The 18,358-nt window shown below is 60.4% G+C and overlaps 1 protein-coding gene and 1 long non-coding RNA gene across 5 annotated transcripts; one reads left to right on the forward strand and one right to left on the reverse strand.

Moving 5' to 3' along the window:
• The first annotated feature begins 464 nt into the window (after positions 1–464).
• Positions 465–18,043, forward strand: LOC135288559 (26S proteasome regulatory subunit 6B). Of its 4 annotated transcripts, none has more exons than XM_064401947.1 (11): positions 465–619; positions 2,894–2,992; positions 4,097–4,283; positions 5,771–5,917; positions 8,115–8,224; positions 10,287–10,380; positions 11,493–11,660; positions 12,985–13,061; positions 15,227–15,395; positions 16,044–16,099; positions 17,847–18,043. In XM_064401947.1, exons 1-11 carry the CDS (start codon positions 584–586, stop codon positions 17,958–17,960), a joined length of 1,257 nt encoding a protein of 418 aa, XP_064258017.1. In that variant the 5' UTR covers positions 465–583; the 3' UTR covers positions 17,961–18,043. The 4 variants fall into 4 exon arrangements, with proteins under 4 accessions (XP_064258017.1, XP_064258018.1, XP_064258019.1 ...); XM_064401948.1 differs by lacking the exon at positions 17,847–18,043 and adding an exon at positions 17,009–17,086; XM_064401949.1 differs by lacking the exons at positions 465–619; positions 2,894–2,992; positions 4,097–4,283 and adding an exon at positions 4,370–4,442.
• Positions 13,801–15,033, reverse strand: LOC135288561 (uncharacterized). Its single transcript, XR_010351620.1, has 3 exons — positions 14,917–15,033; positions 14,287–14,461; positions 13,801–14,135 (listed from the first exon to the last, which is right to left on the reverse strand). It is a non-coding gene; the product is annotated as an uncharacterized LOC135288561 (long non-coding RNA).
• Positions 18,044–18,358: the final 315 nt, after the last annotated feature.

Consider the following 18,358-nt stretch of genomic DNA (forward strand, 5'->3'; position numbering starts at 1 on the left):
GGAGGGACTGGGAGGGACTGGGGGGGACTGGGAGGGACTGGGAGGGAACTGGGGGGGACTGGGAGGGACTGAGAGGGACTGGGAGGGAACTGGGAGGGACTGGGAGGGAACTGGGAGTTGAGTTACTGGGCCGTACTGGGATTTACTGGTTTATAATCGGATTTACTGGTCCAAACTGGGATTTACTGGGCCATACTGGTCCGTACTGGTCCATACTGGTCCATACTGGTCCGTACTGGTCCGTACTGGTCCATACTGGTCCATACTGGGCCGTACTGGTCTATACTGGTGTATACTGGTCCATACTGGTCCATACTGGTCCGTACTGGTCCGTACTGCTCTATCCCAGTCCGTACTGGTCCGTACTGGTCCGTACTGGTCCATACTGGTCCATACTGCTCTATCCCAGTCCATACTGGTCCGTACTGGTTTATACTGGTCCATACTGGTTTATACTGGTCCATACTGGGAGTCTCTGGGAGTTCCGGCCGGGTCCCGCCATCCGCGCATGCGCCAAGCCGCGCCCTGACGTCACCGCGCCGGCCGTGCCGCGCTGACGTCAGTTCCGTCGCGCGCAGTCACGATGGAGGAGCTGGGGCTGCTCGGGGAGAAGCCGCAGGTGCGGGGGGAGGGGCCCGGGGGGGTCCCCAAAACCCCCGGGGGGTCCCCAGAACCTCGGGGGGGGAGGGGAAGGGGGGGAGCGCCCGGGGGACCCCAAAAAGGCCGCGCGGGAGGGGGGGGAGGGGCCCCCGGGGGGGGTTTAGGGGTCCCCGCTGCGCCGGGCTCCGCCCACTTCCGGGTTTGGCCACGCCCCCTTTGGGTGATACCAATTGGGGGGGGGCCAAAATGGCGGCGGGACTCCCCCAAAGAACCCTCAGGGACCCCGAAATTTGGGAATTTTCCCCCAAAGTTTGGGGATTTCCCCTCAGGGTTCCCAAAAATTTGGGAATTTCTCCTCAAGATTCCCCAAAATTTGGGAATTTTCCCCCAAAATTTGGGAATTTTCCCCCAAAATTTGGGAATTTCCCCTCAAGATTCCCCCAAATTTGGGAATTTTTCCTCAGAATCCTCCAAAATTTGGGATTTTCCCCACAGAATCCCCCAAATTTGGGATTTTTTCCTCAGGATCTCCCAAAATTTGGGAACTTTTTCACAGAATCCCCCAAAATTTGGGAACTTTCCCCCAAAATTTGGGAATTTTCCCCCAGATTTCCCAAAATTTGGGAATTTCCCCCAGGATCCCCCAGCTGTCCTGCCCCCCCCCCACCCCAGGTGTCCCCCCTCACCTGTGGGTGCCCCTCCCCCATTTTTGGGTGCCTGTCTCACCTGTCCTCTGTCACCTGTCCATATCTCACCTGTCTGGTCTCACCTGTCTGATCTCACCTGTGTGATCTCACCTGTCTGATCTCACCTGTGTGATCTCACCTGTCTGGTCTCACCTGTGTGATCTCACCTGTCTGATCTCACCTGTCTCACCTGTCTGATCTCACCTGTCTGGTCTCACCTGTGTGATCTCACCTGTCTGATCTCACCTGTCTGATCTCACCTGTGTGATCTCACCTGTGTGATCTCACCTGTCTCACCTGTCTGATCTCACCTGTCTGGTCTCACCTGTGTGATCTCACCTGTCTGATCTCACCTGTCTCACCTGTCTGATCTCACCTGTCTGGTCTCACCTGTGTGATCTCACCTGTCTGATCTCACCTGTCTGATCTCACCTGTGTGATCTCACCTGTGTGATCTCACCTGTCTCACCTGTCTGATCTCACCTGTCTGGTCTCACCTGTGTGATCTCACCTGTCTGATCTCACCTGTCTCACCTGTCTGATCTCACCTGTCTGATCTCACCTGTGTGATCTCACCTGTGTGATCTCACCTGTCTCACCTGTCTGATCTCACCTGTCTGGTCTCACCTGTGTGATCTCACCTGTCTGATCTCACCTGTCTCACCTGTCTGATCTCACCTGTCTGGTCTCACCTGTGTGGTCTCACCTGTGTGATCTCACCTGTCTGATCTCACCTGTGTGATCTCACCTGTCTGATCTCACCTGTCTCACCTGTCTGATCTCACCTGTCTGGTCTCACCTGTGTGATCTCACCTGTCTGATCTCACCTGTCTGATCTCACCTGTGTGATCTCACCTGTGTGATCTCACCTGTCTGATCTCACCTGTGTGATCTCACCTGTGTGATCTCACCTGTCTGATCTCACCTGTCTGATCTCACCTGTCCATATCTCACCTGTGTGATCTCACCTGTCTGATCTCACCTGTCTGATCTCACCTGTGTGATCTCACCTGTGTGATCTCACCTGTCTGATCTCACCTGTCTGATCTCACCTGTCTGGTCTCACCTGTGTGATCTCACCTGTCTGATCTCACCTGTCTGATCTCACCTGTGTGATCTCACCTGTCTGATCTCACCTGTGTGATCTCACCTGTGTGATCTCACCTGTCTGATCTCACCTGTGTGATCTCACCTGTGTGATCTCACCTGTCTGATCTCACCTGTGTGATCTCACCTGTCTGATCTCACCTGTCTGATCTCACCTGTCTGATCTCACCTGTCTGATCTCACCTGTGTGATCTCACCTGTGCGATCTCACCTGTGTGATCTCACCTGTGTGATCTCACCTGTGTGATCTCACCTGTCTGATCTCACCTGTCTGATCTCACCTGTCTGATCTCACCTGTGTGATCTCACCTGTCTGATCTCACCTGTGTGATCTCACCTGTCTGATCTCACCTGTGTGATCTCACCTGTGTGATCTCACCTGTCTGATCTCACCTGTGTGGTCTCACCTGTCTGATCTCACCTGTGTGATCTCACCTGTCTGATCTCACCTGTGTGATCTCACCTGTGTGGTCTCACCTGTCCATATCTCACCTGCCCAGGACGATGTCCCGGCCTCGGCCGCCCCCCGGCCCCTGCCCGGCCTCTCCTTCCTGGTGCCGGAGCCCGAGGACCTGGAGGACCTGTACAGCAGGTACAAGGTGAGAACACACCTGGGACAGGTGTGACACACCTGTGGGGTTACCTGTGCGACAGGGGAGGGGTTATAGGACCTGTACAGCAGGTACAAGGTGAGTGACACACCTGGGACTGGTGTGACACACCTGTGGGGTTACCTGTGCGACAGGGGAGGGGTTACAGGGACCTGGAGGAGCTGTACAGCAGGTACAAGGTGAGTGACAGGTGTGACACACCTGGGACAGGTGAGGGCTGGGAATGACCTGTACAGCAGGTACAAGGTGAGTGACAGGTGTGACACACCTGGGACAGGTGAGGGGACAGGTGTGAGGGGTTCCAGGAGCTGTACAGCAGGTACAAGGTGAGAGCACACCTGTGTGACAATATCTCCTGACCCAGGTGTCCCTCAGGCGTGTCTCAGATGTTTCAGGTGTGTCTCGGGTGTCCCTCAGGTGTTTTACCTGTGGCTCAGGTGTCCCTCAGGTGTGTTTACCTGTGGCTCAGGTGTCCCTCAGGTGTCCCTCAGGTGTCCCTCAGGTGTTTTACCTGTGGCTCAGGTGTCCCTCAGGTGTCCCTCAGGCATGTCTCAGGTGTGTCTCAGGTGTGTCTCAGGTGTCCCTCAGGTGTTCCTCAGGTGTCTCTCAGGTGTCTCAGGTGTGTTTTACCTGTGGCTCAGGTGTGTCTCAGGTGTGTCTCAGGTGTGTGTCTCAGGTGTGTGTCTCACCTGCAGAAGCTGCAGCAGGAGCTGGAGTTCCTGGAGGTGCAGGAGGAGCTCAGCCCTGCCCCGTGCCCAGGTGTCCCTCAGGTGTCTCAGGTGTCCCTCAGGTGTGTCTCAGGTGTGTCTCAGGTGTCTCAGGTGTGTGTCTCACCTGCAGAAGCTGCAGCAGGAGCTGGAGTTCCTGGAGGTGCAGGAGGAGCTCAGCCCTGCCTGTGCCCAGGTGTCCCTCAGGTGTTTTAGCTGTGGCTCAGGTGTCTCTGGTGTCCCTCAGGTGTCTCAGGTGTCCCTCAGGCATGTCTCAGGGTGTTTTAGCTGTGTCTCAGGTGTGTCTCAGGTGTCCCTCAGGTGTCTCAGGTGTGTCTCAGGTGTGTCTCAGGTGTCACAGGTGTCTCACCTGTCTCACCTGCAGAAGCTGCAGCAGGAGCTGGAGTTCCTGGAGGTGCAGGAGGAGTACATCAAGGACGAGCAGCGCAACCTGAAGAAGGAGTTCCTGCACGCGCAGGAGGAGGTGAAGCGCATCCAGAGCATCCCGCTGGTCATCGGCCAGTTCCTGGAGGCCGTGGACCAGAACACCGCCATCGTGGGCTCCACCACAGGTAACGCACCTGGGCACACCTGGGCACAGGTACAGACACACCTGGGCACACCTGGGCACACCTGGGATAGGTGGGGATGGGCTGGCCGTGTCCCGCTGGTCATGGGCCAGTTCCTGGAGGCCGTGGACCAGAACACCGCCATCGTGGGCTCCACCACAGGTAACGCACCTGGGCACACACCTGGGCACAGTCAGACACACCTGGGCACAGTCAGATACACCTGGGCACACCTGGGCACACACCTGGGCACACCTGGGCACAGTCAGACACACCTGGGCACACACCTGGGCACACCTGGGCACAGTCAGATACACCTGGGCACACCTGGGCACACACCTGGGCACACCTGGGCACAGTCAGATACACCTGGGCACACCTGGGCACAGGTACAGACACACCTGGGCACAGTCAGATACACCTGGGCACACCTGGGATAGGTGGGGATGGGGCTGGCCGTGTCCCGCTGGTCATGGGCCAGTTCCTGGAGGCCGTGGACCAGAACAGTGCCATGGTGGGCTCCACCACAGGTAACGCACCTGGGCACACACCTGGGCACACCTGGGCACAGTCAGATACACCTGGGCACACACCTGGGCACACCTGGGCACACCTGGGCACACCTGGGCACAGTCAGACACACCTGGGCACACACCTGGGCACAGGTACAGACCCACCTGGGCACACCTGGGCATACCTGGGCACAGTGAGACACACCTGGGCACACCTGGGGTAGGTGGGCACACCTGGGATAGGTGGGAGCACCTGGGCACACACCTGAGTACAGTCACATACACCTGGGTACACCTGGGATAGGTGGGAGCACCTGGGCTCAGTCAGATACACCTGGGCACACCTGGGCACACACCTGGGCACACCTGGGATAGGTGGGGAAGTTCCCCATTGGCCACCACAGAGGGTGGAGCAGACCATGGTCATTGTGGGGACCACCACAGGTGAGAACACCTGAGGGCTCACCTGGGCACACCTGAGGGCTCACCTGGGCATGCCTGGGCACACACCTGGGCTCACCTGGGCACACACCTGGGCACACCTGAGGGCTCACCTGGGCATGCCTGGGCACACACCTGGGCTCACCTGGGCGCACACCTGGGCACACCTGGGGGCTCACCTGGGCACATCTGAGGGCTCACCTGGGCACACCTGGGCTCACCTGGCCACACACCCGGCCACACACCTGGGCTCACTTGGGCCCACACCTGGGCATGCACCTGGGCACACCTGAGTGCTCACCTGGGCACACCTGAGTGCTCACCTGGGCACACCTGGGCACACTTGGGCGTGGTGAGGACGTAGGGATGGAACCTGGAGACGGCCACCCCTCCCTGTGTCCACCCCGGGGCCGGTCGCGGCGTCTCACCTGGCCCAGGTGAGCGCCAGGTGATCCCCAGGTGAGCGCCAGGTGAGCGCCAGGTGAGCGCCAGGTGAGCGCCAGGTGAGCGCCAGGTGAGCGCCAGGTGCGCCCGCAGGTTCCAACTACTACGTGCGCATCCTGAGCACCATCGACCGCGAGCTGCTGAAGCCCAACGCCTCGGTGGCGCTGCACAAGCACAGCAACGCCCTGGTGGACGTCCTGCCGCCCGAGGCCGACAGCAGCATCATGATGCTCACCTCAGGTGAGCGCACCTGGGCACACCTGGGGGCCAGAGAATGTCGTTTCGGGGTGAAGAAACGGGGTTTGGGGTCCAAAAAATGGGGTTATGGGGTTGTCAGAGGTCAAGTGGGGTCATCTTGGGGTCATGAGATGTTGAGTGGAGCCATGCTGGGGGCAGGTGTCACCTGGGCACACCTGGGCACACCTGGGCACACCTGGGGGCCGTAAAATGTCATTTTGGGGTGAAGAACCAGCATTTGGGGTGAAAAAATGACGCTTGGGGTCATCAGAAGTCAACTGGGGTCATCTTGGGGTCATGAGATGTTGAGTGGAGCCGTGCTGAGGTCAGCAGGTGTCACCTGGGCACACCTGGGCACACCTGGGATCCATAAAATGTCATTTTGGGGTGGAAAATGGCGTTTGGGGTCCAAAAAATGGGATGCTGGGGTTGTCAGAGGTCAACTGGAGTCATCTTGGGGTCATGAGATGTTGAGTGGAGCCGTGCTGAGGTCAGCAGGGGTCACCTGGGCTCACCTGGGCACACCTGGGGGCCGTAAAATGTCATTTTGGGGTGAAAAAACGGCGTTTGGGGTCATCAAAAGTCAAGTGGGGTCATCTTGGGGCCATGAGATGTGGAGTGCAGTCATCCTGGGGTCAGCAGGTGTCACCTGGGCTCACCTGGGCACACCTGGGCACACCTGGGGGCTGTAAAACGTCATTTCGGGGTGAAGAACCAGCATTTGGGGTGAAAAAAACGGGATTTGAGGTCATCAGAAGTCAACTGGAGTCATCAAAAGCCAAGTGGGGTCATCTTGGGGTCATGAGATGTGGAGTGGAGCCGTGCTGGGGTCAGCAGGTGTCACCTGGGCACACCTGGGCACACCTGGGCTCACCTGGGCACACCTGGGCACACCTGGGCACACCTGGGCTTGTTCCCAGTCCATCCCAGTTGGTCCCAGTTGCCCCTTGTGCCCCCAGACCAGAAGTCGGACGTGGTGGTCACTTCTTGGTCACTCCTTGGTCACCCTTCGGTGTCTCCAGTTGACCTTGGAGATGTTCCAGTTGCCCCCAGTCCATCCCAGTTGCCCCCAGCTGCCCCCAGTTTGTCCCAGTCCATCCCAGTTGACCCCTTGCCCCCCCAGACCAGAAGCCGGACGTGGTGGTCACTCCTTGGTCACTGTTTGGTGTCTCCAGTTGACCTTGGAGATGTTCCAGTTGCTCCCAGTCCATCCCAGTTGTCCCCAGTTACCCCAAACTGGTCCCAGTCCGTCCCAGTTTGTCCCAGTTTGCCCCAGTGACCCCAGTTGCCCCCCAGACCAGAAGCCGGACGTGGTGGTCACTCCTTGGTCACTCCTTGGTCAGCCTTTGGTGTCTCCAGTTGCTCCCAGTCCATCCCAGTTGTCCCCAGTTACCCCAAACTGGTCCCAGTTGGTCCCAGTTTGTCCCAGTTTGCCCCACTTGCTCCCATTGCCCCCCAGACCAGAAGCCTGACACGGTGGTCACTCCTTGGTCACTCCTTGGTCACTCCTTGGTCAGCCTTTGGTGTCTCCAGTTGCTCCCAGTCCATCGCAGTTGCCCCCAGTTTGTCCCAGTTTGCCCCAGTCCACCCCAGTTTGTCCCAGTTTGCCCCCATTGCCCCCCAGACCAGAAGCCGGACGTGGTGGTCACTCCTTGGTCACTCCTTGGTCACTCCTTGGTGTCTCCAGTTAACCTTGGAGAAGTTCTGGTTGCCCCCAGTTTGTCCCAGTTGCCCCCAGCTGCCCCCAGTCCGTCCCAGTTTGCCCCAGTTTGCCCCAGTCCGTCCCAGTTTGCCCCAGTCCGTCCCAGTTTGCCCCCAGACCAGAAGCCGGACGTGGTGGTCACTCCTTGGTCACCCTTTGGTGTCTCCAGTTGACCTTGGAGATGTTCCAGTGGCCCCAGACTGGTCCCAGTTTGTCCCAGCTGGTCCCAAACTGGTCCCAGTTTGTCCCAGCTGGTCCCAAACTGGTCCCAGTTTGCCCCAGTCCGTCCCAGTTTGCCCCAGTCCATCCCAGTTTGCCCCCAGACCAGAAGCCGGACGTGGTGGTCACTCCTTGGTCACCCTTTGGTGTCTCCAGTTGACCTTGGAGATGTTCCAGTGGCCCCAGACTGGTCCCAGTTTGCCCCAGTTTGTCCCAGCTGGTCCCAAACTGGTCCCAGTTGGTCCCAGTTTGCCCCAGTCCATCCCAGTTTGCCCCCAGACCAGAAGCCGGACGTGGTGTACGCCGACATCGGCGGCATGGACATCCAGAAGCAGGAGGTGCGCGAGGCCGTGGAGCTGCCCCTCACCCACTTCGAGCTCTACAAGCAGGTGACACCGCGGGGACACCGGGGACACCCTGGGGACATCGTGGGGACACCCTGGGGACAGCCAGGGACACCCTGGGGACACCCAGGGGACATTGGGGACACCCTGGGGACATTAGGGACAGCCAGGGGACACCCTGGGGACACCCTGGGGACATTGGGGACATCGGGGACACCCTGGGGACACCCTGGGGACCTTGGGGACACCCAGGGACAGCCAGGGACATCCAGGGGACATCATGGGGACATCAGGGACAGCCAGGGACAGCCAGGGGACACCAGTGACACCCTGGGGACATCGTGGGGACATCCAGGGACACCCAGGGGACACCCAGGGGACATCAGGGACACCCAGGGGACACCCAGGGACAGCCAGGGGACATTAGGGACAGCCAGGGGACATCCAGGGACACCCTGGGGACATCCAGGGACACCCAGGGGACATCAGGGACACCGAGGGGACACCCAGGGGACACTGGGGACATCATGGGGACACCCAGGGGACATCAGGGACACCCAGGGGACATCAGGGACAGCCAGGGGACACCCAGGGGACACTGGGGACATCATGGGGACACCCAGGGGACATCACGGGGACAGCCAGGGGACATCAGGGACAGCCAGGGGACAGCCAGGGGACATCCAGGGGACACCCGGGAGACATCCTGGGGACCTTGGGGACATTGGGGACATTGGGGACACCCAGGGGACATCGGGGACATTGGGGACAGCCAGGGGACATCCAGGGACACCCAGGGGACACCCGGGGGACACCCAGGGGACACTGGGGACAGCCAGGGGACATCGGGGACACTGGGGACAGCCTGGGGACACCCTGGGGACATCAGGGACAGCCAGGGGACACCCTGGGGACATTGTGGGGACATCCAGGGGACCTCGGGGACCTCCAGGCCACCTTGAGGACCCTTGGGTGACCTTGAGGACCCTCAGGTGACCTCCAGGCCACCTAGGGGACCCTGAGGTGACCTCCAGGTGCCCTTGGGGACCCTGAGGTGACCTTGAGGACCCTCAGGTGACCTTGAGGACCCGCAGGCCACCTTGAGGACCCTGAGGTGGCCACGGGTGGCCTCAGGGCCCCTGAGGTGACCTCCAGGTGGCCCTGGGGATGCTGAGGTGGCCGCGGGTGGCCTTGAGGACTCTGAGGTGACCTTGGGGACCCTGAGGTGACCCTGAGGTGGCCCTGGGGACGCTGAGGTGACCTCCAGGTGACCCTGAGGTGACCTCCAGGTGACCTTGAGGACCCTGAGGTGGCCCTGAGGTGGCCCTGGGGACCCTGAGGTGACCTCCAGGCCACCTTGAGGACCGCCAGGCCACCTTGAGGACCCTGAGGTGACCTTGGGGACGCTGAGGTGACCTTGGGGACGCTGAGGTGACCCTGAGGTGGCCCTGGGGCCCCTGAGGTGACCCTGAGGTGACCTTGGGGACGCTGAGGTGACCCTGAGGTGGCCCTGGGGCCCCTGAGGTGACCCTGAGGTGACCTTGGGGACGCTGAGGTGACTTCCAGGGCACCTTGAGGACCTCCAGGCCACCTTGAGGACCCTGAGGTGGCCCTGGGGCCCCTGAGGTGACCCTGAGGTGACCTTGGGGACGCTGAGGTGACCCTGAGGTGGCCCTGGGGACCCTGAGGTGACCCTGAGGACCCTGAGGTGGCCCTGGGGCCCCTGAGGTGACCCTGAGGACCCTGAGGTGGCCCTGGGGACGCTGAGGTGACCCTGAGGACCCTGAGGTGGCCCTGGGGACGCTGAGGTGACCTCCAGGCCACCTTGAGGACCTCCAGGCCACCTTGAGGACCCTGAGGTGACCTTGGGGACCCTGAGGTGACCTTGGGGACGCTGAGGTGACCTCCAGGCCACCTTGAGGACCTCCAGGCCACCTTGAGGACCCTGAGGTGGCCCTGGGGCCCCTGAGGTGACCTTGAGGACCCTGAGGTGACCCTGAGGTGGCCCTGGGGCCCCTGAGGTGACCCTGAGGTGACCCTGAGGTGGCCCTGGGGCCCCTGAGGTGACCTCCGGGTGGGCTCAGCCGCGCGCTGTCCCCTCCGGCAGATCGGCATTGACCCCCCGCGGGGGGTGCTCATGTACGGCCCCCCCGGCTGCGGCAAGACCATGCTGGCCAAGGCCGTGGCCCACCACACCACCGGTGAGCGCGGGGACATCTCATGGGGCTTGGGGACATCTCATGGGGCTTGGGGACATCTCATGGGGCTTGGGGACATCTCGTGGGGCTTGGGGACATCTGGGAGGGGTTTGGGGACACCTCGTGGGGTTTGGGGACACCTCGTGGGGTTTGGGGACATCTCATGGGGCTTGGGGACATCTGGGAGGGGTTTGGGGACACCTGGGGGGGTTTGGGGACATCTCATGGGGCTTGGGGACATCTGGGGGGGCTTGGGGACATCTGGGGGGCTTGGGGACATCTCATGGGGCTTGGGGACATCTGGGGGGCTTGGGGACATCTGGAGGGGGGTTGGGGACATCTGGGGGGGCTTGGGGACATCTGGGTGGGGTTTGGGGAGGTTTTGGGGGTGAGGAACCTTCTGGAGAACTTCAGCGTGAAGCTCAGGAAAACCTGGGTGGGATTTCAGGACACCTGGGGGGGTTTGGGGACATCTCGTGGGGTTTGGGGTCACCTAGGGGGGTTTGAGGAGGTTCTGGGTGGTTTTTTGGGGTGAGGAACGTCCTGGAGAACCTGGGGATGAAGTTCAGGAACACCTGGGTAGGGTTTGGGGTCACCTGGGTTTCTGGAGGTGTTTTGGGTTCCTGGTGGTCTCCAGGAAGTTTTGGGGATTTTTTGGGGGTGTTCTTGGTGGTCTCCATGAGGTTCTGGAGTAGTTTTCCAGTTCCTGGTGTTCTCCATGGGTTTCTGGTGGGATTTTTTTGGGATTTCTGGCCGCGTTTTGGGTTCCTGGTGGTCTCTGTGGATTCTCAGTGGGATTTTTGGGGTTTCTGGAGGTCTTTTGGGTTCCTGGTGGTCTGGATAGATTCCTGGTCAGATTTTTTGAGTTTCTGGAGGTGTTTTGAGTTCCTGGTGCTGTCCATGAATTCCCAATGGTATTTTTGGGGTTTCTGGAGGTGTTTTGGGTTCCTGGTGCTCTCCATGGGTTCCTTATGGTCTCCATGGATTCCTGGTGGGATTTTTGGGATTTCTGGAGGTGTTTTGGGTTCCTGATGCTCTCCATGGATTCCCGGTGGGATTTGGGGGACTTTTGGGATTTTGGAGGTCCCAATCCCGGATTTTTGGGTCTTTTGCAGCCGCCTTCATCCGCGTGGTGGGCTCGGAGTTCGTGCAGAAGTACCTGGGCGAGGGCCCGCGCATGGTGCGCGACGTCTTCCGCCTGGCCAAGGAGAACGCGCCCGCCATCATCTTCATCGACGAGATCGACGCCATCGCCACCAAGCGCTTCGACGCCCAGACCGGGGGTGAGGGGCTGGGACCCCAAATTGGGGAGGGGTCCCCGTCGGGGTGGGGTTCTGGGGGTCCTGGGTGGATTTGGGTGGATTTTGGTGGAGTTTGGGCTTGAGGAACCTGTTGGAGAACCTCAAGGTGAGGTTTGGAGACACCTGGGTGGAGTTTGAGGACCCCAGACCGGGGGTGAGGGGTTGGGACCCCCAAATTGGGGAGGGGTCCCTGTTTGGGGTGGGGTTTGGGGGGTCCTGGGTGGAGTTTGGGGGGTCCTGGGTGGATTTCAGGTGGTTTTGGGGGTGAGGAACCTTCTGGATGAAGATGAGGAGAACCTCAAGGTGGGATTGAAGGACCCCAGACTGGGGGTGAAGGCCCAGACCCCCAAATTGGGAAGGGGTCCCCGTTGGGGTGGGGTTTGGGGGGTCCTGAGTGAAGTCCAGGGGGTCCTGGGTGGTTTTCAGGTGGGTTTTGGGGGTGAGGAACCTTCTGGATGAAGGTCAGGAGAACCTCAGGGTGGGGTTTGGAGATCTCAGAGTGGGGGTGAGGGGCTGGGACCCCCAAATTGGGGAGGGGTCCCCATTGGGGTGGTGTTTGAGGGGTCCTGGTTGGAATTTGGGAGCCCTGGGCGGATTTCAGGTGGGTTTTGGGGCTGAGGAACCTTCTGGATGAAGGTCAGGAGAACCTCAAGGTGGGATTGGAGGACCCCAGACTGGGGGTGACGGCCCGGACCCCCGAACTGGGGAGGGGTCTCCACTGGGGTGGGGTTTGGGGGGTCCTGGGTGGAGTTTGGGGGGTCCTGGGCAGATTTCAGGTGGGTTTTGGGGCTGAGGAACCTTCTGGAGAACCTCGGGATGAAGATCAGGGTGGGATTTGGGGACCCTTTGGGTGGTCTTGGGGTGAGGTGAGGGGGTTGGGACCCCCAAACTGGGGAGGGGTCCCCGTTGGGGTGGGGTTTGGGGGGTCCTGGGTGGAGTTTGGAATGGATTTTGGGGGTGAGGAACCTTCTGGAGAACCTCGGGGTGAAACTCAGCAACACTTGGGTGGAATTTGGGGTCACCTGGACGAAATTTGGGGGTTTTGGGTTTTGGGTGGATTTTGGGGTCACCTGGGTGGAATTTGGGGTCACCTGGGTGGAATTTGGGGTTTTGGGTGGAATTTGGGGCTGAGGAACCTTCTGGCGAACCTCGGGATGAAACTCAGCAGCACCTGGGTGGAATTTGGGGTCACCTGGATGGAATTTTGGGGTCAGCTGGACAGAATTTGTGGTTTTGGGTGGGATTTGGGATTTTGGGCGGGATCCCCCAAATCCGTGGTCCCAAAATCGCCGTTTTTCGCCCCAAGCCGACCGCGAGGTCCAGCGGATCCTCCTGGAGCTGCTCAACCAGATGGACGGCTTCGACCAGAACGTCAACGTCAAGGTGAGCCCGGGTGTGACCCAGGTGTCCCCAGCTGTCCCCAGGTGTCTCCAGGTGTGACCCAGGTGTCCCCAGGTGTGTCCCAGGTGTGCCCAGGTGTGTCCAGGTGTGACCCAGGTATGACCTGGGTGTCCTCAGATGTCCCCAGGTGACCACGGCCACCATCCTGGGGACACCTGGGCGCAGAATTTTGGGGTTCTGGAGGATCCAGGTGTGGCCCAGGTGACCTTCAGCCCTCACCTGTCCCTCAGGTGTGCCCAGGGCCACCATCCTGGGGACACCTGGGCACAGAATTCTGAGGGTTCTCGTGGTCCTCGAGGGTCTCAGGTGTGCCCTGAGCCCTCACCTGTGCCCAGGTGATCGTGGCCACCAACCGGGGCACACCTGGGCACACCTGGATGGGGAATTATGGGATTTTATTGGGGTTTTTTGGGGTTTTGGGGGGGGTTTTTTTGGGTTTTGTTTGGGTTTTGGGGGATCTCAGGTGTGTCCTCACGTGTCACCTGCGCAGGTGATCATGGCCACCAACCTGGGCACACCTGGGCACACCTGGGCACACCTGGATCGGGATTTCCAGGGATTTTTTTGGGTTTTATGGGTTTTTTGGGGTTTCATTGGGGTTTTTTTTGGGGGGTTTTCTGGGGTTTGGGATCTCACCTGTGCCCGCGCGTGTCCTCACGTGTCACCTGCGCAGGTGATCATGGCCACGAACCGCGCGGACACCTGGGCACACCTGGGCACACCTGGGCACACCTGGGCACACCTGGCTCAGGATTTTCACTGGTTTTATGGGATTTTATGGGATTTTTTGGGGTTTTTGTGGTGTTTTCTGGGGTTTTGTGGGGTTTTGGGGATCTCAGGTGTGCCCTGACCCCTCACCTGCGCAGGTGATCATGGCCACGAACCGCGCGGACACCTGGGCACACCTGGGCACACCTGGGCACACCTGGCTCAGGATTTTCAGGGATTTTCAGGGATTTCATGGGATTTTATGAGGTTTTGGGACCTCACCTGTCCCCACGCGTGTCCTCCCGTGTCACCTGCGCAGGTGATCATGGCCACGAACCGCGCGGACACCTGGGCACACCTGGGCACACCTGGATCGGGATTTCCAGGGATTTTGGGGGGTTTTTGGGGGGTTTTGTGGGGTTTTGGGATCTCACCTGTCCTCACGCGTGTCCTCACGTGTCACCTGCGCAGGTGATCATGGCCACCAACCTGGGCACACCTGGGCACACCTGGGCACACCTGGCTCAGGATTTTCACTGGTTTTATGGGATTTTATGGGATTTTTTGGGGTTTTTGTGGTGTTTTCTGGGGTTTTGTGGGGTTTTGGGGATCTCAGGTGTGCCCTGACCCCTCACCTGTGCCCAGGTGATCATGGCCACGAACCGCGCGGACACCTGGGCACACCTGGCTCAGGATTTTCAGGGATTTTCAGGGATTTCATGGGATTTTATGAGGTTTTGGGACCTCACCTATCCTCACGCGTGTCCTCCCGTGTCACCTGCGCAGGTGATCATGGCCACGAACCGCGCGGACACCTGGGCACACCTGGGCACACCTGGATCGGGATTTCCAGGGATTTTGGGGGCTTTTGGGGGGTTTTCTGGGGTTTTGGGATCTCACCTGTCCTCACGCGTTGTCCTCACGTGTCACCTGCGCAGGTGATCATGGCCACCAACCTGGGCACACCTGGGCACACCTGGCTCGGGTTTTCCAGGGATTTTTTTGGGTTTTATGGGTTTTTTGGGGTTTCATTGGGGTTTTTTTGGGGGGTTTTCTGGGGTTTGGGATCTCACCTGTCCTCACGCGTTGTCCTCATGTGTCACCTGCGCAGGTGATCATGGCCACCAACCTGGGCACACCTGGGCACACCTGGCTCAGGATTTTCACTGGTTTTATGGGATTTTATGGGATTTTTTGGGGTTTTTGTGGTGTTTTCTGGGGTTTTGTGGGGTTTTGGGGATCTCAGGTGTGCCCTGACCCCTCACCTGCGCCCAGGTGATCATGGCCACCAGCCTGGCACACCTGGGCACACCTGGATTGGGAATGATGGGATTTTATTGAGTTTTTGCGGTGTTTTATTGGGGTTTTTGGGGGTTTTTTTTGGGTTTTGTGGGGTTTTGGGGATCTCAGGTGTGCCCTGACCCCTCACCTGTGCCCAGGTGATCATGGCCACGAACCGCGCGGACACGCTGGACCCGGCGCTGCTGCGGCCGGGCCGCCTGGACCGCAAGATCGAGTTCCCGCTGCCCGACCGGCGCCAGAAGCGCCTCATCTTCTCCACCATCACCGGCAAGATGAACCTGTCCGAGGAGGTGGACCTGGAGGACTGTATCCACACCTGGGCACACCTGGGCACACCTGGGCACACACCTGGGCACACACCTGGGCATGGCTGGGGGGTTAGGAACACACCTGGGCACACACCTGTCCAAGGAGGTGGACCTGGAGGACTGTATCCACACCTGGGCACACCTGGGGGTTTAGGAACACACCTGGGCACACACCTGTCCAAGGAGGTGGACCTGGAGGACTGTATCCACACCTGGGCACACCTGGGCACACCTGGGCACACACCTGGGCATGGCTGGCACACCTGGGCATGGCTGGCACACCTGGGCACACACCTGGGCATGGCTGGGGGGTTAGGAACACACCTGGGGCGTTAGGAACACAGCTGGGCACACACCTGTCCGAGGAGGTGGACCTGGAGGACTGTATCCACACCTGGGCACACCTGGGGGCACCTGGGCACACATGGGGGGTTAGAAACACACCTGGGGGTACCTGAGGGGGTTAGAAACACACCTGGGCATGCCAAGGGCACACCTGGGCACATCTGGACTGTCGGGGTCCTGGGTTCCGACACTGGACGTGCCAGGGACACACCTGGGCACACCAGGGGCACACCTGGGCACACCTGGATGTGCCACGGGCACGCCTGGGCACACCTGGCCGTTTCCTTGACCCCTGACCCAGACGTGGCGCGGCCGGACAAGATCTCGGGAGCCGACATCAACTCCATCTGCCAGGAGGTGAGCGCACACCTGGGACAGGTGTGGGGCACACCTGGGCACACCTGGGTACACCTGGGTACACCTGGGTGCACCTGGGACAGGCTGGGCACACCTGGGCACACCTGGGACAGGTGTGGGGCACACCTGGGCACACCTGGAAAGGGTGTGAGACACACCTGGGTACACCTGGGTACACCTGGGTGCTCCTGGGACAGGCTGGGCACACCTGGGCACGCCTGGGACAGGTGTGAGACACACCTGGGCACAGCACGTCTGGGACAGGCCTGGCACACCTGGGCACACCTGGGTGCACCTGGGACAGGTGTGGCTGTAGGTGACAATGGTGTGCCTGTGGCACAGTGTGGGTGACACAGGTGACACAGGTGACACTCAGGTGCCACTGTCCCGTGTCCCCAGGGCGGCATGCTGGCGGTCAGGGAGAACAGGTACCGGGCTGGCACAGGTGTGGCTGTGGGTGACACAGGTGACACAGGGCTGGCTGTGACTCAATGTGGGTGACACAGGTGACACTCAGGTGACACTGAGGTGTCCCAGGTGACACTCAGGTGACACAGGTGACACTCAGGTGACACTCGGGTGCCACTGTCCCCAGGGCGGCACGCTGGCCGTCAGGGAGAACAGGTACAGGGGCTGGCACAGGGGTGGCTGTGGGTGACACAAGTGACACAGGGCTGGCTGTAGGTGTCCCAGGTGACACTCAGGTGACACTCAGGTGTCCCAGGTGACACTGAGGTGACGCTGAGGTGGCACTGTCCCCAGGGCGGCACGCTGGCCGTGCGTGAGAACCGGTACCGGGGCTGGCACAGGGGTGGCTGTGGCTCGGTGTAGGTGACACAGGTGACACTGAGGTGACACTCAGGTGTCCCAGGTGACACTGAGGTGACACTGAGGTGCCACTGTCCCCAGGGCGGCATGCTGGCCGTCAGGGAGAACCGGTACAGGGGCTGGCACAGGGGTGGCTGTGGGTGACACAGGTGACACAGGTGACACAGGGCTGGCTCTGGGTGGCTGTAGGTGACATTCAGGTGACACTGAGGTGACACTGAGGTGACACTGAGGTGGCACTGTCCCCAGGGCGGCATGCTGGCGGTGCGCGAGAACAGGTACAGGGGCTGGCACAGGGGTGGCTGTGGCTTGGTGTAGGTGACACAGGTGGCACTCAGGTGACACTGAGGTGTCCCAGGTGACACTGAGGTGACGCTGAGGTGGCACTGTCCCCAGGGCGGCATGCTGGCCGTCAGGGAGAACAGGTACAGGGGCTGGCACAGGGGTGGCTGTGGGTGACACAGGTGACACAGGTGTGGCTGTGGGTGACACAGGTGACACTCAGGTGACACAGGGCTGGCTGTAGGTGTCCCAGGTGACACTCAGGTGACACAGGTGACACAGGGCTGGCTGTAGGTGTCCCAGGTGACACTCAGGTGACACAGGTGACACAGGGCTGGCTGTAGGTGTCCCAGGTGACACTCAGGTGACACAGGTGACACAGGGCTGGCTGTAGGTGTCCCAGGTGACACTCAGGTGACACTGAGGTGGCACTGAGGTGTCCCAGGTGACACTGAGGTGACACTGAGGTGGCACTGTCCCCAGGGTGGCATGCTGGCCGTCAGGGAGAACAGGTACAGGGGCTGGCACAGGGGTGGCTGTGGCTCGGTGTAGGTGACTCAGGTGACACTCAGGTGACACTCAGGTGTCCCAGGTGACACTGAGGTGACGCTGAGGTGCCACTGTCCCGTGTCCCCAGGGCGGCATGCTGGCCGTCAGGGAGAACCGGTACATCGTGCTGGCCAAGGACTTTGAGAAGGCGTACAAAACCGTCATCAAGAAGGACGAGCAGGAGCACGAGTTCTACAAGTGACACCGCGGGGACACTCGGGGACACCGCGGGGACAACTTGGGGACATCTGGGGACGTTCAAATAAAGCTGAGACCGGAGCGAGAGCGCTGGAGCCTTTTTGGGGACACCCTTGGGGACCTGGGGACACCCTTGGGGACACTGGAATGGACTTGGGGACAACCTTGGGGACATGGGGACACCCTTGGGGACACTGGAATGGACTTGGGTACAACCTTGGGGACATGGGGACATCCTTGGGGACACTGGGACATGGCTGGGGACACCAGGAGGGACTTGGGGACACCCCTGGGGACACTGGGAGGGACCTGGGGACACTTTGGGGACACAGGGAGGGACCTGGGGACACCCTTGGGCACTTGGGGACACCAGGAGGGACTTGGGGACATCCCTGGGGACAC

Source organism: Passer domesticus, chromosome 33, assembly GCF_036417665.1.
Source record: "Passer domesticus isolate bPasDom1 chromosome 33, bPasDom1.hap1, whole genome shotgun sequence".
Taxonomy (NCBI): domain Eukaryota; kingdom Metazoa; phylum Chordata; class Aves; order Passeriformes; family Passeridae; genus Passer; species Passer domesticus.